This window comes from Morone saxatilis, unplaced genomic scaffold, assembly GCF_004916995.1.
Source record: "Morone saxatilis isolate NCDOM2014 unplaced genomic scaffold, NCSU_SB_2.0 Contig21, whole genome shotgun sequence".
In the NCBI taxonomy this organism is placed as follows: Eukaryota; Metazoa; Chordata; class Actinopteri; family Moronidae; genus Morone; species Morone saxatilis.
The window spans coordinates 17869884-17894001 of NW_023339774.1; the positions used below are offsets into that span (position 1 = coordinate 17869884).

At 40.5% G+C, this 24118-nt stretch overlaps 1 protein-coding gene across 9 annotated transcripts in view; it reads left to right on the top strand.

The window, feature by feature from the left end:
- Positions 1-24118, top strand: part of LOC118332462 (disabled homolog 2-interacting protein-like) — a 114623-nt gene that overhangs the window by 75762 nt on the left and 14743 nt on the right. For all 9 annotated transcript variants that reach the window (XM_035667756.1, XM_035667757.1, XM_035667760.1 and 6 more), the window contains 5 exons: positions 5574-5727; positions 7231-7329; positions 9611-10165; positions 22253-22397; positions 23612-23756. In XM_035667756.1, coding sequence (XP_035523649.1) covers positions 5574-5727; positions 7231-7329; positions 9611-10165; positions 22253-22397; positions 23612-23756 — 1098 coding nt within the window. The remainder of the gene's footprint in view (positions 1-5573; positions 5728-7230; positions 7330-9610; positions 10166-22252; positions 22398-23611; positions 23757-24118) is intronic.

Genomic DNA, 24118 nt, shown 5'->3' on the forward strand with positions numbered 1-24118 from the left:
AGATGGCAGGTTGATGCACAAAAACATACATTTTCAGGGGTTTACCCACAGCACAAAAGCCATTGTATCGCTGAATAACATGCAAAACAGAGACCTGAATCAAAAATCCTGACGCTGACTGGTGGTAAGAGTTTAACTTCCTCTCTGAGCTGATACTGCCTCATTATTCCTGCCAAGCATTGAGAAAGACTAACCACATCTGCTTGGATCAAATGAGCGATCAGGCCCATGACAGAGTACTCTGCAATGTGACAGACACGTAATTGTTTCATCACGGCCTGTGGTCCTTTCCACTGAGTCAGCGCCAAAGCAGTGGGAATAATGGACACTTTATTGTGTGAGGCTTGATGCAGGAATAATGGCTTATTTGTCCGGTTGCCCCTCCCTGCAGTGTGTGCGTTTCATAATCAAGCTTGAACAATTACTGTGCCACTGTGTGCACGCGGTACATGTTTCGCTGTTAACTGTGATGTTTTTCCGCTTTGATGTGTGAGTTAGGGCCCAGGTGCTTGCAGAGTGGTCTTGGTTTGAGCCCCATGTACAAGCCAAGCTGCATGAGCTGTTTCATGCATTTTGAGTCTCTACATGGATATAAATATGTTGAAAACTCTGTAGTATGACGTTATAAACACTTATCACTCTTCTGAAGGTATTTCCAGAATCCTCAGAGACTTTTCTAACCATCTAACCATGTATGCTACACAATAAAAATGTATCCTATCCAGGTAGCCCAAAATGAACAAAAAAGTAACAAAAAAATTCGCAATGAATCAAATAATTTGTGTCTGTATATAACACATTTATAGTTTTAGGATGTAATTGTAATACATGAGAGGTTCAAACTAGGGCTAATTATTGACATCATTTTCATGCTCAAACCATCAGTGAGCCCTCTTGCCATGCATGGAAGCTTCATTTCTGATGTTTCTCTTCGCACTTAGTCAGGTCTTTTATATTACATAACATTTAGCCGACCAACAATAAGTCCATCTAATGTCCATAGAAACAGCTAAATGTCGTCAAAAATTGTGAGTGCAATCACATGTCACCCCGTATGTCTTTGCCTGGCTGGACTTGTTGATATGCATGCCCACTAGCACACAGGTCTCGTGTTTGTTTGGTAGAGGCCATTATTAACAAGTAATTGCTGTGCCAGTCTGCAAGTGAAAAGCATATTGGTTGTTCTAAATGCTGGTCTAACAGTAAAGCAAAATGCTGCATAAACACTGTGCAGGGCGGTACCACAGTAAACACTGTTAGCAAGAAGACTTAACATCAGGCTGCTTGACACTAGCATTAACTGGAGGCCTCTCTTGAGAAAATGTGTTTGTTTTGTTGTTTTATGTTATGTCAGAAACTTTAGCCTTATTCATTAGGGCCATTTTAATGTTGGTTATTATAGTAACGTGAGTGCGCAACACAAAGAGGGTATTATATCCCTTATGAAGATTAACACCACTTCACATGCGCTATAACGTGCTGTAGTGGGTGTAATTATTGTGAAATAATGCATAATCTTGTAGCAACCCAGTAGGATGTAGACTTTCAGAGCATTGTTATTTGGAGTTGCAAGTGCATTAATTCAGCTATCTTGAGCTATCAGTACAAACCTAGTCCCTTGTGGTGCAGCCAGCTAGCCAGCAAGTCAGTGTGTTAGAAGTCTAAGTGCTCTGACGCCTATATGGGCCGAGGTTTCAGACTATATCAGATCCCAGACACGCTATCAGATGAACTCTTTTTACAGGATGCAGAGACAAAGCGCACTGTGTGCAGCCCAGACACACTCAGAATCCATTACTTTCCCCGGTACTTACTCCTAACTGAGTTTCTATTGAACATTAGCAGGGCACAGTGGGTCTAAATCTGAGACTGTGCTTATAGGATTTGGCCTGATGCAGTGGCATACATTTCTAAGTAGTGAATGTATATAAGTCAAATAAGTTCTTGGCTAATGTGGAAAAGAAAAGGTGCAATACACCTTGATGTTGGGGCATCTGTTTCTGATTTTTCTACTGTAGATAAAGCGTTCATGTCATGCTGCTACTGTGTACAGTCAAACGGAAGGCCAAAACAAGACTAATGTGAGTGTGCCAAACCACAATGTCCGTTGTTTGAGTCTAGACAGCAGACTTTTCATGTCACCCCCCCATCTATCACTCTAGCACCTGATAAAAACATCACAGCATACACAAAGTTATTGACTAAAACAATACAAACTGATGCATACTTAAAGATTACTTTAAGGTCCCCTGAGAGGCAATCTGTGTTACAGCACAAATCATACATACACATATCAGATAAATAAAAGCAACAATAGTTTAACATTATCTGTAGCAGCCATCATAAGTATCATCACTGTCCAGGCAGGCATTTAAAGTGAATGTATACTGTATGCCAACATTTGTCATTAAAAATAAATAGTAAGTATAGTGCACCACCTATGTATGTGTGTATTTCACATCCCCTGGTCCACGTATTTCCCCTGATTCCCCATGCCTACCGTATCTTTTATTGAGTTATTCCCATGGGATTAAATGAGATTTTGCTCGGTTGGTTTTGATCTTCTATACTTCCTACCAGAAGTGAAAAGTGAAAGTGGATGGGATGTATTCATCCAGACCTGCTCTGCTTGTCAGCCTGGTCAGGTACAGGTGGTGCAGGTCAGCCTGCTGTTCCCCCATGATTTCTACACAATTTTTCCTAATATGTTCCGGTGAGTGATTTTGGAATGTCAATACCAGCATACAATACAACAACACTGGAGTTACTGGTGGAGTTACTTGTTTTTATTATTTTATTTTTCCAAATGGAAACATGTATTTTCATATAGAAATACAAATCTGTGCGTCTCTTAAGTTGTATATGCTCTCATACAAGTCTTTCATCCAGTTATGCATCCGAACAAGGTGTTATATATACAGTATGAAGTGTGCTCTGCAACATTTCCTGTATCTCTGACACGGCCTTTACAAAGGCTGTTCTTTATGGCTTGACCTTTTCAATTATGTATTTCACTCGAGGGCTTTATATACTGTACTTCTGTCTGTGTGTACAATCCAGTAGAAGTTTCTGTACTATCAGAGGCCTGTGTTTCTCCTGCATAGCGTCTTAAATATTTAGGTGGCCTGACTGAAATCTAGAAGCTGAAGAGGGCTAAATTGATTGGTGGCCAAGAGAGAAGAAGGGAGATAAACACAGTGAGAAACATTAACAGAACAAGAGAGTAGGATGGAAAGATGTGTACCAGAGAGTCTGGAATCCTCCAAACATATACAATACCCTCGCCACCCCAGGTAAACACTGAATGAGAGAAAGACAGGATAGGAGAGAAATGGAGGCAGAGCAATGGAGGATTTTCAAGGACAAAGAAGGACGTTTGCTGAGAATAGGCAACGTTGGGGGGGAGGGAACCAAAGGGTAGAGAAATGAGACAGAAAATCAGGCCCTGCTTTTAATACCAGTCGTTATTTGCAGAGGCTGACAAGAACAGCATGTCTCACTGGGTGATATAGAAGTTACGAGCAGATTTCACACGCCAGACAGTCTTTCATTGTCATTATTACAAAGTGGTCCACAATAGGCTGTAAATTACACGTTACAGTACAATTTAATACAGTGCCATACAGATGACAGGCAGCATTATTATTTATCAATTCAATACACAGTCTCCCACCATTTCCACTGACACTAATGTTCTAATATAATGCTGAGAGAAAAAGCAAATCATAGAAGAATAATATATATTCCTTTTTGAAGATGCATTCCTCTGCAGTACTTTCTGTTCACATGTAGAATATTACTCCAGGGGATCTTGCTTCCGGCTGCTCGTTCCAGTCCATTTTCACAGGAAAAATACTGGTATGCTTCCTATTAGTTTTGGCTAAATATTGTGTTAATAAATGTATATGCTACCAGTTCGTTAAAATGGAGTTTGTTTGACTACAAGGAAAAAAACCTGGCAATGCTACAGCCTGTCTGTGAGGCATAAAAACATCACCATGCAGGTTTTTGGGACTGTGGACTGTGGTTCAGACATTAATTTCCCATCCCTTCCTGTCTTTAACAGCACATCCCACTAGAAAACCCCCTGTTTCCCCTCCTCTCCGCTCATTTGACTCGCTCTCTGTTCTGCCCAGTACCCAGACAGCCAATCACAAAGCAGAGCTAGGTGCAAACACACTTCTCCTGCAGCTGTGCTTTGGAAAAGGCTAGAAGCTCCTAAAACTGGAGAAAAAATCTCATATGCGAAGCAATCTTTGAGTTGTTTGCACATGTATTTTTGTATTTTATTTCAGAGGATTACATTTGACTCTGTGTGTGTGTGAGTGTGAAATAAAAATGAGAGAGAGCCCAGATCATTATCCACTTCACATTGGACAGCGGATTTGACAACAAAGCTGGCTGAATGTACAAAGGGCTGCATGCGGTTGCTAATCTGTCATTACGGTTGTTGTATTTTTCCTGGAATGCTCTTGTTTTAGTTGATAGAAGAGATGTACAGTACACACACACACACACACACACACACACACACACAGGCCTACTCACATACATGGGATTAGTGTGTAAGCCGTCCATAAAGGGAACTATTAACAGAATGCTCTCGCCCATTACACTAGCAATTGACCCTGTCTTCCTCATCCTACCACAGTGCCTGGGTGTCGGGGGGGTTATGTTTGTGTAGCTTGCCTGCCGCTGCTTACATCCCTCGCTAGCATATTTAGCTTTCATCCCCTTATCACTGTGAGGCTGACTGGAACATGGTCAGGCTGATAGTTCATAGAAACACACGAGCACCGTGTTCTGATGTAAGACAACTGACTTAAAACAATTATTTTTACTAGACTACACTTCAGCAAAGCTGGTTATTATTGAATGTTAGATTAGTTAAATGGTGGTCTAAATATCAAGCTCAATAATGTTGATCAAGGAGAACACATTTGTTGTTTTGTGGTCACATCAAACACAACAAACACTGGAAAGCTCTTTTCTTTATCTCCTAATCTTCTCTGGCTAAAATAATATCAATGAATAGGGCTACAGGGCTGTCTTTGTCAGAATATTGAACTTTCTAAAGTGCACTCTAAAATCCTGTGTTTGTTAAATGGAGCTCCACAAAACAGATAGTAAATGGTTTATCACTGTGAAGCATTATCACATCATAGAAATGATCTAAGCCTGACCAGTAATGATAATCAGTGATATGAATTGCTTCCTATTTATAGTGGTTCCACCATTGCATCTGTTTGCAGAGCAGCTCGACTCAAATATTTCATGCTTTTTCATTCATTTATTGATGTCTCAAGTTACAAATACGAAGTTGCAGGGCATACATTAGCAAGTGAGCTCAGAAGTGGGTGCATGAACATGTGCTGATATAGTGTGCAAGCTTGTCATGCTGAGGACTCACTGACTTTGAGTGGAGCATCCTCTCTTCGTCATCCTCACACTCTCTTGCTTCACACTCACCATGAACGCTCACTAATGCGCGCACTACATATGCTCCCTCTTTCTCACTTCCTCTACTCAGACTCTGCAGGGTGACTCAGTTATCTTCCTTTTTCCACTCTTAGATCTCATCTGATGCCAAGGCTGAAGGAGTCTCGCTCCCATGAGTCATTGCTCAGCCCCAGTAGCGCTGTGGAAGCCCTGGACCTAAGTATGGAGGACGAGGTTGTCATCAAGCCTGTTCACAGCAGCATCCTCGGGCAGGACTACTGCTTTGAGGTGAGTGGGTACACAAGCACACGGTACATGAACACACAAATACGCATTATGTGTCTCCATAGTCCTATAGAACAGTTCCACTACTGGCTCTGCTTCATTAGAGCATTCAGGGACAGCCATACATCTGGTGTTGCTATTGTTTTCAGGCATCAAAGACCCCTTAAGTAAAAGTTTTGTTAATGTTCTGCATAGAAAATCTTTGGTAACTCATCAGTACAAAAAAAGAAACAACTGTAAAAGAAAATGTCTGGTTCTTTGAGCAAAAGTCAAAATGTTAAAAGCTGCACCCAAGGTGCATTTTGATAAGAACCATCCAGTTCACAGAGAATTATCACCAAACTCTGCAGTTTCCTTAAACTCTACAGAGTGATTGAGCACTCAGAGTGGAGCATTTAGCAGCTAATGAGTTAGATATGACACCCAGAAACTGGAGGGGGCCAAAGCATAGCTAAAGAAAGAGTGAATGTTGGACTTAACATTAGTCAGGTGGCCAGAAATGCAACTCCAAATCAATGTTAATGTTGCTGGATGTGTAAATGGCAATGTTTGCCAACACATACACCACAACAACTCAAGAAGGTGATAATTTTGTATGTGCTGGAAATACTAAGCAGAAGCTAAAGAACTGTTTCCAGTTACAACAACGCCTCTGTTTAGCTTTTTCTCCATAGCAACTGGGGCTGCAACGAACACTTTTTTTCATTATGGATTTTTCTGCTGATTATTATCTCGATTAATCATTTGGTCTAAAAAATGTCTGAAAATACTGAAAGATACGCATTACAATTTTTAAAAGAAAGCTGAAATGTGAATTACCAGCTGGGAACAGTACTTTCAGGAACCAACAGCTCCTTTCACTTCACATCTTATAACTCGTCTTGATTAGCTGCTGATGGCCTATTATAACCAAATGATCAAATGCAGACGGCTTGTCTATATTAAAGGTTACATCCTTATGATCATCAGTGGACTGCATTCATTTCCAAACAGCCTCAAATTACCGTTAAATTCACATATGCATGATATGTGTGCACAAACGCATGTTGCAGTTGTAGTGTTAGCTAGAGACCCTTAGGTAGCCCCAGGGCGCAAGAAATGAATGAATACTTTCTATCCTACAGTGTCTTCTGTAGAGACCAGAAATCTCCACTAATCTTTATTATCCTGCTCATTACATCATTCTGTTTCTTTTTCCTGCTCTCTCTATTCCCTGTGTCCCACTGTGCATTTTTTAATCACCCAGTTGTCACCCGGCCTGCCAAGCAGTCATCTGTCTCCTCTGTCCATTCACACCATTCATCGTTCCTCAACACTGCCATAGTCATATCCACTACTGTGTATGTGTGTGTATTGTCGCTAAGCTTCTTAGCTTCTTCGTCAGAGACACAGTGGTATTTATGAACTAAGTTTAGTAAAGATTTCCGTTCAACTTCGTCTCTGTCATTGTTATGCGTGAGGTTTGATCATTAAAGCATTCGTTTTCCTTTTCTCGCGCGGCGGTAGGTCACCACCTCCACAGGAAGCAAATGTTTTTCCTGTCGTTCATCAGCCGAGAGAGACAAATGGATGGAGAATCTGAGGAGAGCAGTACAACCCAACAAGGTAAATATGTAAATACGCAGTAGGTGGGACGAGAGTGTGTGTAGTAATCAACCCTAGTAAGTTCATGTACAAGTGTCCCAATTCCAAACCACACTTTGCAACGTTGATTAGTGTAAAGACAGTGAGCTATATGGTGTTGACATCGTGTCACTGCTGCATGTAGCTCGTACAACAATGCAATCTTATATGTTGACATCCAGCAGTTCTCTTCCTGCACTGTAAACCTCAAAAGCAGAGGACACAAAGGTTGCAGGGAGGAACACCCAGACTCCCAAGAAGTGTTTTTTCTCTTGAACACTGATACCATCTGTACTCTTGATAAACACAGCTGCGGCAGAGGAAGAGTGGCAAATATATCAAGCCAAGAAAATAGTCTTAATCTCACAGCGTCTTCGCTCCTTCATCTGTCATTATTTAGTAAATTACTCACTAATTAGAACTTCGGAAAAAAAACTTCCCTAATAGCGTTGGAGTCCTCCTTCTCCTCAGCTATTTTGGCAAGAATGTGTTATTTCTGTCTCTGGTTTTTAATTATTCTATGATTTTGAGAGATTAGATGCAGTGCAATGTGTTTTGGCAAACAGAAACTGGAAACAGATATGGATATTCTTTGGAATTAGATAAGGAAGTCTCTGTATATGTATCAAATAGATTAAACTGATTCTGGTACACCTTACCACTACTAATGTAATACTACCAGTAATACCCCTACTCACATACTAGACCTGACTAGACCCGTGACTAAGGTAACACATTAGTCAACTAAATGTACTTGTTTATACTAAGATCATTTATCCAGCATATAGAGGACAAGCAAATCAATCAAGATACAATTAAGTAAATAAAAAATCTTACAAGTCATTCATTTTGTTCACTGAAAACATTTTTTTCTCTGAAAATGACTTTTTAAAATTTTAATCCATAATGATATACAATGGCTGTACATATTGGGCAACAGAGGAGAAGTGAGTTGGTGGTTTACAAGTCAGTATTTGTATTCCCTTTATGGTGTTTGATAAGAGGAAGTAGATGCCCATATAGTTAATAAATATGGAATAACAAAAGGAAGTATAAATGCATTCAGTAATTTGCAAGACCTGTCTGCCAGAGGTAACATCAATGTAAATGAAACAAGGTGGTCTAAATGCTAAGCTTGAACAATTCAGCTCCTGTGCAAGAGGATAATTATGGGTAATTATGATAATAAGCAATTTAGAAATAAATCATGGTGGTGTCTAATAGCAAATACATTTCTGTTTGCATTAAAAGATACACATAACACAAAGTTTAATTTCTAATTTATGTCATAGAGCACCTTCCTTTACAGTGGGGGGGGGGGGNNGGGGGGGGGGGGGGGGGGTTAATTTTGTTGCGTCAACATGGGGAAATTTACATGAATTTACTGATCACGGATTACATGTGATTGAAATCTAGCTCTCAATCTGCAGAAACAGTACTTAGCAGAAGATATAATACAGCAAAGACTTTACATACAGTACAGGAGTCAGTGTAGTCTGTTTGACAGATCCTATGTACCTTATTTTAGCTGCCCCAGCTTGAATGAACCACAGACACATTAAAGATAAGATTAAAGTTCAGATAAGATACGTTCAGAAACACCTGATATTGGAATTTAAAGACGACAGCCTCAGAAACATTTAAAATAAATCAGTTCTTTTGTCAAACATATGCAAAGCATCCAGATATTCTCATAAACATAGTTTCAAGTATTTCAAACATCCTTGTGATTATCAGAGGCCCTGGTATTTCTTTCTAATACTGTAATTATTAGCTCCTTTTCTTCGTCTTCAGAGGTAGCTTTCAAGGCAATCTGAATAATGGGCCAAAAATATTCCCCGCTCTTGGCAAAATCGATTGATGACATAAAAATGGGTTAGAACTCTGTGAAATAATGTAGGAGTGAGGGAGTGAAATTCCTTCACTCTTTTTTTAAAGACTGCAAACGCAGGAGAGGAAGGATTTTAAATGGCCACTAGGAAATGATTGAAGTACTGCCTAAAATGTCATTTTCAATGGAGAAACCTCAAAACCAGGGTTTGAGGCACATTTTCACTTGAATCAATTTATTTCTGTTGTCATTTGATTTATTTAGTTTATTGCTTTACCAGATTAGTTTTAGGTTGAATACTTTCTTCCGTTACATGTCCTCCTACTGAAACCAACTCTTGTTTCCTAAAGTTTCCAGCTGTGATGTTGTTGGCAACAATCTGTTGTAAAAGACCTTGCTAAATGACTTCCTGTCATTTTATCTTGCCCCCAGGACAACAGTCGTCGGGTGGAAAACCTGCTGAAGCTGTGGATCATCGAGGCAAAGGACTTGCCGGCCAAAAAGAAATACTTCTGCGAGCTTTGTCTGGATGACTCACTCTACGCCCGCACCACCTGTAAACTCAAGACTGACAATGTCTTCTGGGGAGAGCACTTTGAGTTCAATAACCTGCCTCCTGTCAAGAGCATCACGGCCCACCTCTACAAAGACACGGACAAGAAGAAAAAGAAAGATAAAAACAATTACATTGGACTTGTCAATATCCCCGTCGCAGCTGTTACCGGACGACAGTTTGTTGAGAAGTGGTATCCAGTCAGTACACCCAACCCCCCCAAGGGCAAGACATCTGGGCCTATGATTAGGATCAAAGCACGCTATCAGAGTATGAACATCCTTCCTATGGAGATGTACAAGGAGTTTGCAGAGTACACCACCAATAACTACATGCTGCTATGCTCGGTGCTTGAGCCCGGGATTAGCGTCAAGAACAAGGAGGAGATGGCGTGTGCACTGGTCCACATTCTACAGAGCACTGGCAAGGCCAAGGTTAGTACCAATTTTATGATTTGTTTCCATTTTCCCCACGCTTGTACTCTCCGTGGAGAAATAATGGATAACAAAACCAGAATATCAGACCATTATCTTGCCACGAGGTACTTACAAGACATTATGAAGCGCACAGAGGTTAACTATTCCTCCGCTGTCTGTTCGTCTCGTGAACTATTGACCCCCCACAGCTGTAATACAGAGCAGACAAAGACCAGACAGACAGGTGATTTCCCTTTTCTGCACCAGCTTGTATTACATTTTTAACTCAAGCTAATCCCTTACATGTATCCCCTGCAGTGCTTCACAGCATACCGATGCAGGACAGAAGCACAATATATCCACCGCTGTCTGTAGCATTGCAAGCACGGGGAGATTAGTCTACCACAGTAGGAGCTAAGTCTCCCATGACAGCAGGCCGTTGGACTCAGATAATCTCCCATCCATCCAAAATAGCTCTATTTTACCTTACTCTGACAGCACAGCGTCTGTCTTCCCAGTGCAGTGAAACAAACATTGGCATTACATATGAGAGGGAAAGCCATCTTGTTGGGTGATGATGGGGATGTAAAGAATATCAAAGGATGTAAATATTTGATTATTTTTTTTCTGTTTTTATTGATTGTAAATTGAATTGCTTTGGATTTTGGTTTGTTGGTTGGACAAAACCAGACATATAAAGGTGCCAAATTTATTCTGGGAAGGTGCCCCAATTTTAGAGATCAAACGATTAATTGAGAAAACGTCCTAACTACCTAATCAGTAGTTAAAAAAATCATTTGTGTGATTATAATCATGTACTGAACTCAGTTCCAAAGCTTTTGTAATGAATCAGTTTTTGTCAGGAAATAGGCATCTTGTTGTCCTTGTAATGTCTGAAATAACTGTCTGCTTTTATTTGAACATTGCTTCAGGCTGCTTTCTTCACTGCAGCACCAACTTCTTCGTCTTCTCTGCCTTGTCAGTTGCCAGCGACGACTTGTGCCTCAATTTAGCTTCTTGACAGTATCTCATCAGCAGAGCTTTGAAACTTTCTTTGACTTTATCACGGCTCAGCGGAATGATGAACGATCAGTGCTTAAGAAGTGATGTCTATCCACACTGTACCGCCAGTCTGCCGGTTTAGGCTCGGGACAGATAGCTGCTGATTGATGGGGTAGAAGGCTTCTACTGGTCCCCGGAGAGATGGTCACATCCTTAATTACTTTCAATTAATCCCCACCTTCCGAGCAAAGCACTAAAACTTTAACTTCTTTCTCACCTCCCGGTCTTATTTTCCAGCTGCTTTTCTGCTAGCTGTGGATGCCGCTGCTTAAACAGCACCAGAGATGGTATTTTCAAGGTTGCTCATCATGAGAGAGACCCTGAAAAATTGTCCTCAGTCACAATGTATACAAGAGAAAAAAATTCAACATGAAAAAAATTCCTTTTAAATGTATCTTCGTGGGGCTGTAAATGCAGAGAAATGCTGCTGTTGCATTCAGAAGAATAGTCAAACAAGCTTTTGGACTGATGTTAAAGAAGAAGAAATTGATGAAAGCTGCTGTCAAAATGTCGAGTGCCTGTGCTATTTGCTACTGCAGTTTCATTTCTGAAAAGACTTTCATCATCATGTGGTCTGACATATTTAGGCAGTAAACACAGGCTTGAGTACATGTTTTTCCTTTAGCCTTGATGGATAGAGCAGTCATGTCATGCCAAAAACAACACACGGCGATACAGACAAACCACTTATCCTAAAATATTCCCAAGGCCTAATTAGGATATCCTCTGCTGCAGCATAGATCCTTTATATACAGACATCTTGGCCAATGTTGCATGGTTTGTTCATTTACAATCCAATGATGAAGTTCTTTTTTCATGTACTGCCAACTTGGGTGCGGTCTTTGCTAACATGAGTGAGTTATATTTAGTAATCAAGCAATTTACTTGGGAATCCGTAAACTGTGGCAAATCCTGTAAGCCTAGTTTTATTGTTTTCCTTCTAAAGTTTAATAGAGCCTTGGGTTATTTACCCCTCTCCTTGGTATTGTTGTGTAGTCTTTCAACTATTCAGACTCAAGTCACAATCCATGAGTCAATATCTAATTCTGTTAGCACCACAGTGGATTTCTATAGTTCATACAGAGAGACAGAGACTTTGCATTGCTCTTGCATTAGAGAATCACAAAGGGTCCTCTCTTGCACCCAGTAGAGGTGAACGGGAGGTGAACGTTTCTGTATGGAGATTCAGCGGTAACTCTTTGTAGGTCTCAAGTTCTGCTGATGTGCATCGCGTTTAATCAGCTGTGTACAGGTGCAAAACAGCTTCTAACTGCAGATGGCTTTTGTTAAGAGATGCAGATTGCAGGTTGTAACGGGCATTAGTATGCAACACCTCTACACTTCTGTTTTTTCCTGTGTCATTTTATCACCCATCACCAAATAATTACACCCCGAATATTCTGCTCCGTTGCACACTCGCTCCTGCTCTCTTGTTCTCTGCCTACTTTCCGTCTTTGTCTTCCTCCATCTCTCTTTCGTGCTTCATTGCGTCTTGAGGCCAAAGCTCTCCGGAGAGATGTCATTACTGATGCTGTATTGGTGTCAGGATGCAGTGGCGAGTACACCGGCCACACCCTGCGTCGCTGCACAGATGCTAACTTTTCGCACACACGCCTACGTTGATCACAAGACGTAAGCAGGTAGTTGCAGATCATTTATTAAGTTTTATGAGCAAGTAGGCCTGCAGTTGTTTTATTAAGATATATGAGACTTATCACAAGGTTAGGTCAGAAGTGTACACTGGCTTTGGGTTGAAGTATGAATAAATCAATCAATGGTCAGTTTTATGTCAACTGAATAAATGTGATTTTAAAGCAATAAATCTTGCTGAAATCAAAATCAAAAATCCACTCATAACATATCTGCTGATTTCTCGTACTGTAAGGTCACCAGTCCGTCTCCTCCCCAGTGGGACACGCTGTAAAGTCCATACACCCAAACAGCACTACTAGAAGCTCCATAGTAACAATACAAAGCCCTGTGCTGTGTTGGAATTGCCTGAAGAAGTTCACCTTTCTTTCATCTGAAAATATCCACTCCTGGCATGAATCCTCTGCGTTATTGATCTAGTCTTGTCGACGCCTCGGCCCTCGGGAAGATTATGTTCTAATTTTGTTGCTGCTCCTCTCAGCCGCTCCGACTGTTGGAAGTGACGATAAGGAGGATTTATCCTTATGATAAGTGGCTGGTGGAGGGCGGTGCTCTGGTTATTATGCCATTGCGTTTTTATGTTACTGCTCCTCAAGGTAAACTAACAGCCCTGCTTAAGAGGGCGAAATATGTGTGAGCCTCTCCTCTCTGCGTCGTCCGTGGTAAATGGCCGTTGGCCTGCAGCACAGCTCCAGTTATGTTAAGCACGAGCATCTTATTAATGCATTCAGCTCTGTCATCAGTGGGCAGTGATGCTCGTCACCACAGCTGTGGCACACAGGCACAGTTTGTCGTACGTACATAATATGCTGTGACAAATGATTTACTAACATGACATGAAGGGCTCTGGTAGTTCTGTATTCCTCTGGGTTTGTTAATGTGGCTTTGAATTAATCACTTGTCCCTGAGAGGGTCAGTGAATGATCATAACATGCTAGCAGCTTGTCAATAACCTCCCCATTAACAGGGAAGTTGCCAGTATTGGTTTCGATTCTGACAATAACCGGTAAATGTTTTTATGTTGCTGCTTCTCCAATATGCTTCCAGACTCTTATCACTTATCATAAGAGGTGAACCCTCTTATGATGAACTAAAAAGTATGTTGGAGGAGATAGACAACCAGTATGTGAGTGAAGTGTGTTTGAGGGAGAAAAAGAGGGCACATTGAGAACATAAAATGCTAGCTAGGCTAAGTCTACTGTGTAGATCTCTAGATACTCTAATCAGAAATAAATAAATACCAAACACACCAATGCACTTGCTCTCCTTATAGCCTCTCCTGTAAAATTTGCACTACAAAGGCAGTGCATCATATTATCAGACTGTTTAATAATTCCAGCATGATTTCTATTGACTGTCTCCTGACAGCTTAGAGTGATGGAGAAGAAGCAAAAACATCCAAACAGAGAAAGGTGAGGATAAAGGTGAAGGCACCGGCAAAGAGGAGAGAAAAGAAGAGAACGAGGGAGAAAGAGCATTTATTGATATCTAGTTTCAGCTTGCAGCAACACAGTTTCTGACTGTGGAGCACAGCAGCAGACTGCAGGAAGAAAGGTCCATCTCTACAACGGTGCTCATCACATCGATCTGGAAGCCTCTCGACGTCTCTGTTGGCCCTCAGATTACATAGACTGTTTCTCCCTCCCACTCCCCCCTCTCATGATCAGTCTCTTTTATCGCTTCATTTTCATGAGCTTTATCCACATGTATTTAATGTATATGCCTGACATAAATATGCACAGCAAGACATGCGAATAAAGTTCTAAAACCATAAAAAAAAAACAATGAAATAGAATACATAGAATAATAAATCAATACAATCTTCACGAGTAAAATACTTGTAACTGCAGTAAGAGCCGGTGATTTCTACTTACTCAAGATAAAAGTGTTCTCTCCATTGTTCCATATCCTTGGCAACATGCTGAGTCTCACCTTAAGTTAGGTTCATCTTGGCCAGCTTTTCCATGACTGTTCTGTACTTAGTCACTTGTGATTGTCCACGTTTCCTGTTGCCCGGAGTCCATCTCAGCAAAACCTTTGAGATAAAATCTGCAACACATGCCATGTGCAATGCCATGTGCAGCACCCACAGTCACTAAGAGCTGATGTGCACCTACTCATAGAAATCCACTACTTTAGAACTTTGGTATTTTGGTTAATGGCCAATAAATCCTGCAAAACTGACATTCCCATCTGCCTCAACTTTAGTTTGTGTTTTGTGCTAATTAGCAAATGTTAGCATGCTAAGACACTTAACTAAGATGGTGAACATGGTTTTTAACACACCTGCTAAACATCAGCATGTTAGCATTGTCATTGTGAACGTGAGAATATACTGACATTAGCATTTAGCGTAAAGCATCGCTGTGCCTAAACACAGCCTCTGTAATAGTTTTGTTTTTTACAACGTTCACACCGGAAAAAAACCGTAATAGAATAAAATGCATAGAAATATCTTAACAAACGTTTTGCAGTGATATTTTAAAACTCAATATTAGACTAAATGTCATGTTAAAGTAGGAAAAATTTCTATTTAATAATCAAACATGCATTACAGCACTTTGTGGGTTGCACTTATCACTTAATAGAAATACAGACAAACACACACAAAGGGAGTACAAAGAGAAAGTCAGCAAACATGATGTTTGGATGCTGATGACACTTGCTGTAAGACCCCCTCCAGTAAAACCTCTTCATAATGATCATGTGCACTAGCAGCTAAATCAGTGGAGCTGCAGCCCATCCTGTTTTTCAGCGTTGAATGATAAGCCTTTGCGCCTAGGGGAGGAGCCGCTTGCGTTTCCAGTCGGCCTCCAGTCCTCTCCGTCAACCCAATGTGACCCTCACAGGAAGAGCTGCAGGCTATAGCGCTGTAATACTAGCCACCAGTCCCCAGGGAGGGAGACCAGGGGAGGCAGAAAGGGATGGAAAGACGAGGAGAGCGAAGAATAGAGTGGCTGGAGTGGTTCCTGCTTTCTCCCCCCTGAGTCTTTCCTCGTCGCTTGCCCCAGGCAGGAAAACCAGGCTCATCGATCAGTCAAATAGTTAATGATATTGGGTTTCTATTTTCCTCTGACTTTCTTTTTTTCTTACCTATCTGTTACAATACACCAATTACTGAGCCCAAACGACCAAAATCGTGTGTTTTTAGTCTTGTATATACACACTGACCTGAATATCAGCACACGAAGCATCAACAGGTAATTTCCATTTTATTTGTTTTCCAATGAATCACATTAGTTTCACAGTCCATGACTTCTCCAATAATTGTGTTTTATAGCACCAGATAAAAGAAAAAAATGAAAAATCTATGAACAAACATTTATGCCACAACATTTATGCCAAAATCAAATCTTTATTCACGCTCCGTTGAACATGGTTGGAATATAATGCAAAAACATTTTTCTCACATTAAAATACTAGTTCAACAGCAGGACACCCTGGAAGAAAAGTCAGCGCTGGTATGAAAATATTTCAATACTTGGTTTTACATCACACAAGATCGTCAACTGCATTGATTCTCTTTCATATTACACAGAACACAGCTGGGTAAAGTGATCTGTCAGTGATATTTGAACCCACCTGAGTCATCCACATATTCTCCAGGTACAGGCAGTTTTAAAGAGACTGAATTTAGAAGAAAATGTTCTGTTACTTTACCTCTTTCCTTTCCCTGCTCCAGTATTATCCTTTAAAGGCGTTTTACTGCTCTTAAGGTTGTATTTCTTAGCTTTATATTACCATAGAAACACAAAATAACATCTGAGCAGGTACAAAGCATAGACTTCTTTACTAGACTCAATGTCCTAGCTTTGAAAGACACCAATTGGAAAGTAGGTAATTAAAAACATTACTCTCCTGTTTTGTGTTCAGGTTTGTCATACATTGTGGGAGAAACTTAAAGTAAGAGAACTGATTATGATCATGCAGATTAACTTGTCTCTTCAGTAGGAGCCTGTGCATTTCTATTTCACCTTCAAAACTTGTGACTGCAATGGTGGAATATTGTCGGATAGAGATGTAAGCACTGCACACACAGAGGGCCGTGCCTAGTGGTGATTAGATTGTTGTGTGTATAGCAGTGCAATGGACAAGACTTTATGAGTTTTTACTGGCAAGTAGCCCCATCTACAGGGAGCTTCTCATCTTTTTCAACAGGACTTTCTCCCCAACTATTTATTAGATCTGATCAGCCGCGCTGCGCCGTCTACCCTCCACTCAGACCCTATCTTCATATCACCCTCCTTTCTCTGTGCACTGTGTGTTGAGGTTTTTTTGAGGCATGGTTTGGCTGATGAGATGTGGCAGCGATACAGAGAGCGTTCTACTTCTCCTTATTAGCACTGAAGCAGAGGGAAGGGGTGGGGGGTGGGGGGCAGGCTGCAGGATTGAGGGCGTCAGAGAAAAGGCTGAGAGATGACGGGAGGAGAAAAAGGGAGCTCCAGTCTCTTTTTTAGGACATGATTTTAGTTAGACTTTTATGATAGTAGTGCTTCTTCATCATGTAACGAATTGCAACAGATCACACATATACTTGCCTCTATACTCTTTGTCGAGAAACAAATTCATATCTTGCTGGTTTGAATTTCTGACGACTCTCAAAATTAGGGCTGTTGATGTGTCTGTGAAGTGAACTGTGTCAAAATTGCCCCACTTGCGGCTTGCATTACCATGCTGCAATAGCATAACGTCTATCAAGAAAAAAACAAGAAATTGGTCAGTCTTTTTTTTTGTTGAGTGAAATGAGAACCAAGCAACCAGTTGCCACCTTGAAATCAATCTTAAGAACATAAGGTATGCATTGCAAAAATTGATCTACATAATATATACAACTTGTACTTTGTGCAGAGATGAAGTACGGCTCACACATCCACTGTTATCCCTCTAATTTCTTCATATCAGTGTCTGTTTTAATTAATGAATTAAGTTCCAAGCCTACTTGCATAAATACTCAAACTGAAATTCACCTGTGCGCACACACACGGACTGTATTCTTCGCCTATAACTCGGTAGCTTCAACAGTCGACATTGCTGCACTGTCACTGTAAAAGATTGTCAGAGGTGGTTGGATCCAATTTTTTTTAGGCTACCAGCAGAAATTATTCAGTTATTATTCTGCCTCTCTTTTGATGTCTCTCTCTCAGCTTCCTTCTCCCGCTCTGTCTCTCTCCTCCATTTCATCTGACCATCCTCTCTAATCGGGCCTGGATTTGGCCTCGCTTCAGTGGCCACATAAGGAGTGCAGAGCAGAGAGGAAGGAGGAGAAGAGGGAGGGAGAGAGCCACAGAGGGGTAGAGGTTAGAGGAAAGATCATAATTGGGATGACATTTTCTTCCAATAAAAAATGAATAAAAAAAACAAGGCCCCTGGTCTAATGATGGGATGGGTGTCCATACGCCACAAAAGGTCAGGTTTCCTCAGGCATTATGTGTTGTGGGTGCTGTTCTCTGCTGCATACCTTATTTATAATAACCATGACCTCCTCACTGTCCAGTGAGCTCTTGACAAAGTATGATTTGGAGATGACACATACATTGTTAGGAATATTCCTTTACAACTGAGAGTGTACGGTGATGGTTTACAGTGCACTAAAGTTCATGTTTGCTCTTACAACAATGAATCCAGGTATATTACAATGAGGCTGTTTTACATTGATCTGAAAAAAGACCCTTTAATGTTAAAGTGAAAACATCTATCTAAAGATTTATTTAAATTAATTAGAAATATGAAATACAAAATACTTGTTTGTATTCATTCCCTTCAAATCGGTATTTAGTAGATGCCCCTTTGGTGGCAATTAAAGCCCTGAGCCCAACATGTTTTTAAACGAGTGCATCTTTGGCTTTATGCTCTTCTTTGTCTCAGGTTTCTCGCAGACTACATTAGCTTTATCTTCAGGATTCTTCTGTACATATCATTAATTTCAATTTCCTCAGAAGTCTTCTCAGGTCTGGTGCAGATAATCATCCTCACAGCACGATGCTGCCACCACAGTGCTTCACAGTGGGGATGCTGTGTTTATGATGATGTGCAGCGTAACATGGCGTTTTTTGATGGCTCTAAAGCTCAATTTCGGCTTTCGGCCATAGAATATTTTTCCATCTGACTTCGAGTGTTCCACGTGGCTTCTGGCAAACTGTAGCCGAAATGTCATATGAGATGGCTTTCTCTTTGCCACTCCCCCATAGAGCTGTGACTGGTGAAGCACCCAGCCAAGTGTTGTTGTTTGTGCACAGTCTCTCCAATCTCATTCTCTGAAACTTGGAACTCCTTCAGATGTGTCAAAAGTCTCTGGTTGGCCTTCCTCATAAGTCTCCTTCTTGCACAGTAACTCAATTTTAAATGTTTCTTAAATATATTTCTTAATGACTGATTTAACTGTACTCTAAGGGATGTTTAGTGACTTGGAAATTGGAACTTGGAAATGTTCTTGCATCCGTCCCCTGACTTGTGCTTTTGTGCCCTGACATTTATCTTTTCGTGGAGTTGCTCCCTCAATCTTTGCGTCGGTTTTGCCACAATACTGATTCACCAAATGTGGACCTATATTTGTATTACAGTCGACACCCCATGACTACACATAGGTGACCTCTATTTGACTAATTATGTGGCTTCTAAAACTAGTTGGCTGCACCAGTGATGATTTAGGTGTGTCCTACTGAATACAAACATTCATCACTTTGTAGACATTATTTTTCTGATCATCAGTGTCATAAAACGCACTTTAAATCCCATTTGGTTCAACATCATATAACAATAAAGCATGGAAACTACTGCTACTTTTTATAAGCACTGTATTATTTTTCTCATAAACAGCAAACCAGCTACCGCACACTTGCAGTGCTATAGTCTGGGATTAATATAACTGTTTATTTGATTTCATTATGCATTTGTTAAACCTAAGCTTAGATTTTTTTCTCTGTAGGTTTATGTGTGTACATATGTGTACGGGGCTGGTGCATGCATGGAATGTGCAAATGCGTTAACCAAAAAGGCTCCTTTTGCTGCACATCAGTGGGTGATTGGCTCCCTGTGGTGTATCTTTGATTAGCCGGATAACAGGCTTCTGCAGCAGCTATAGAAACCGTCTGAGAGGCTCTGCCGCTTTCTTTCCGCCTCCTCCTCTGTTCTTTAAAGACCACCGCTCTGTCTCTTCTTCCTCTCCTTCTCTATTTCTCTCTGTACATCTGTCACTTGCCTCTCTTCTCCCTCGCTGCTACGCTGGTTCCCCTAGTTTAACAAGCTGCCAGGGGACTTACATGAGAGTACACCCAGAAATTTGTTGAAGGGATCTAAACAAGTGATGATTCATCCCCAGATGGCTCCATTTCCATTTCTCCCTTTCAGACTTTGAATTTTGGGAGCTTTAATGCCTGTCTCCAACTGTTTTTCTTCACCTGATGAATACTATATAGTCCTTCCCTTTAAACAAGACAAGTAATTATATTTAAGAGATATACATAAGCGCATTAAATCAAAATGCTTCACATTGCCTATTAAAAAAAGAAAGACTTTCTGAATTTGACATGTGTTGTTTCCAAGTGATCATAACTTTGGTAAAAACTTGGCTGGCTACAGCGTACATCCACATTTTTTGGTGTCCTTTATTATTTTCTAGTCTCCATTTGTATAGAGAATAAGGGACTAGCATTTGTCTGCCTTCATTCACTCATTGCACAGCAAAACTGGTGTCAAAATCCAAAATCTCTCCTTTAGCATGTGAATGAAAGTGAAGAAAATCCTTGCTGCCATTATATGAAAATATGAGTCCTGACGCTGTTTTTCGTCTATTCAGTGGTAAATATGTTGTTCCTCTCTGCGTGCTGACTACTCAGTCTCAATTTTGGGACATGTCAAATTCAAAGGATGATAGGAATAGAGCTATTTTGTTTCCCTCTACTTATTGTAATGGCAGAGTGATGCTTTGTTCACATTCACTGGTCATAAAAATGTGATTTAAAAAACTTGCCTCACTATTGCAGTGTAGAGCGTACAGGTGCTACTGATGAAGATGGTTAATGATAGTTGGCTGTGATCATGAGTGCTTCTACCTACATGTGAGTCTGTGGACCACACTGCCAGCTTGGACAAAGATATTCAATGCAAGAGTTGCAAGACAGTAAAAAGAAAAGAAAGATTTTGCTATTAAAGCTGCTACAATAAGTATTTTATACTAATAGTGGATTTAATTACGACATGTATGTGAAAAGAAGTCGCTCTTGTGACAGTTAGTGATCAGTTCTTCTCATCTTAACAGGGATTTTTAGCATCTTTCAGCTCATAGATTTGTTTATCACAAACCAGTTTTACTGTTTGATTCACTCTCATCCATGTTGTTTCCAGCTGCAGGCAGCCATTTCAGCAAAAAAAGCTCTAAAACACCCAGTGTACACTCCCTGTCCAGCACCAAACAGTAAGCTGGTAGCTGGTGAAACATATTGGATAATTTAGTCACTAAAAAGACAGATATTTCCCTCAGGATTTGGTGGAGAGAGCAAAACAGCTAGAAGGAGAGAATATTGGATTTACACTCATCAGGTGGCCAGAAAAGCAACTCCAAATGAGTGATAATGTAGCTCCGCATTTACTGGATGTGTAAATAACCAGCTGTTTGCTAGAGAGTTTGCCATTTCAACTTAAAAGGTGATAGATAATATGTCAGTGTTGTGTTAACAGCTTGTTTCTGCTGCCCCCAACAAAAGATCTGTGATTATCTTATATTGGGGCTCATTTGTATTTAGGCTTTTATTGGCATGTGTTCATCATATGTTTCATTTGTAAGGAATCTCCTGTATGTTTATGCGCATGTACATGCTTTTGAACCACACTGTTACTCAGCAATGATTTGCAGTTATTTAATTGCTACCCTGGCTACTCACAACCCACTGTGAGACAGACCTAAACAGTCAGGCTCAGGCAAGTTAACAGTCTTTAGAAATAGCTGGCAGACAAAACTAAAAGGTTAATTAAAACTAAAGCAGGCTGACAGACAGAAGAAAGACTTGCAGAGTTACAGCAACTAAAGACAATCTGGCAAACAGTGGCTGGGGAGTGTATTAATACTGTGGTAGATTAGTGATTAGCAGCAGGAGACCAGTCAGGTGACTTAGGCAGGAAGCACACAGAGGATCACTGGTGGACAGGTGTCTGAAATGACAGAAGATGTTAGTTATTTCAAATATTATTGATTAAAAGTGAAACCTTGATGAAGACCAATCTGGCTTTCCACTCATAAACCCACCAACTCTCTCCTGGGGATACATTTTACGTTAATGTTTCCATCTTTTTATCCTGTTTATTTTCCAAATTGCAAATGTGGATAATTACATTCTTTTTACATTGTTTTTATATGACTTGTTGTTGTTAACGCTCAGCTCGTCTTTCTTTTTGTAGGACTTCCTCACAGACCTAATGATGTCCGAGGTGGATCGCTGCGGGGAGAATGAGCACCTCATCTTTAGAGAGAACACACTAGCGACAAAGGCCATAGAGGAATACCTCAAACTGGTGGGACAGAAGTACCTGCAGGACGCCCTCGGTGAGTGGAGCAGTGATGTGGAAGAGAGCAGAGGCGAGGGCTGTGATCTGCTACTGTTCATCTGAGACAAGGCTAAAATAGTTTTGAAAGCCAAAAAAAAAAGCAGCTTGAAGTTCTTCTTTTCCTACAATTCCTTTTTGTCTTTCTTCTGCTGCACACAGAGTTTTCCTCTTATTTCTGTTCATACTTTCTGCTCTCCCTTCTTTAATAACTGCAAATGAAATTAAATATATTGGCTACAGTACAATTAAGAAAAGAGCAGTGGCATTCGAGATTAAATGCATTAGTCCTCCCCTCCCAAGAATCACTTTGACAGCGAGACAACTGTTTTGGAGGCTCACCGTGGACAACACAATTCAGACTGTGACAGGAAATGTGTTTTTGTCTGGCTTTAACGGCTGTTGTTGGAATTCTAAACCACTTACAGGATCAGCTTTGTAGAAGATTATTATGAGGTGATTGTTTGACCCCCTACTCCCAGTTCTACAATGTTAGTCCAAGGTTAGATCAAGTGTGTTTGTGCGTCTGCAGTCCTACAATAAGCACTTTGTATGCACTGTGTGCTTTTCTCCCTCCCTGATTCAGAAATGTACACAGTGGTAGTTTAATCTACAAACGGAGCACACATCCTTCCTGGCACTCGTCACATCTTTCTCTGTATGCGGCTAGTATTAATGCTCGACGTTTGTGTTTATGTCGTTTTGTCTGTGTGTGTCTCCTTTTAGCAACTAGCTGGATTTCCTTAAATGTTCTCTCAGTATTGTTTCAGATAAATATTGAGTGCTGGTAAATAATGCATCAAGGTTTTTGGTGTACTTTTTATTGTTAAACGTCTGGCTAAACTGTTGAAATCATTGAAACTGCGACTCAGGCAACACAAAAACAGCTATGGGCTACCTTTACAGGCTGTTGACTCATTGAAACAGTACCAGTAATTGTGTGTCTTTTATCTGAATGGAGGTAAAAAAAAGGACATTGTTATTTTTGCCACCATTTTTGCGAGGGTCTGTCAGTTTTTGTGTGTGTTGTCATAGGTCAAACTAAAGAATGATCAAGGACTCTGTTCCCTGTAGCTTTGGCATCATATTCTTCCTCTGTCCTGGCTTCAGCCACAACAAAACACAGTTCCCTTACCCTCGCAGAGACACTATAAAACTCATCTACAAAAACCCATATGTTCCTTAATTTCTAACATATTGTCCTGTTTTCTTCAGGCGAGTTCATCAAGGCTCTGTATGAGTCAGATGAGAACTGTGAGGTGGATCCGTCCAAGTGTTCGTCAGGTGACCTGCCAGAACACCAGAGTAACCTGAAGATGTGCTGCGAGCTGGCTTTCTGCAAAATCATCAACTCATACTGGTGAATACTGCGACACAGCATTGACCTTTTTTTCACTTTCTGTATAAAACTGTATAGCAAGACCAGGAGTGTCGAATTGCACATCTTTTAACAATATCCATGTGATACAATACAAATGAAAAGGAAGAATATATAACATCAAAATCTCTTATTTCATGTATTGTCTCCTGGAAACTGACTTTCAGTCCGTTGGATTGTAGTCACAATTAGAGCAATGCTATTAAAGGGGCTTTTAATCAGGTTGCATGCCAGTTAGTAGCAGTTGTCATTTATAAAAGACATCTGTTGTTCAGAACTTGGGTATGTGAGTTTTTAAAGGTAAAGGGTTTAGGAGGATCTATTGACAGAAATGGAATCTAATA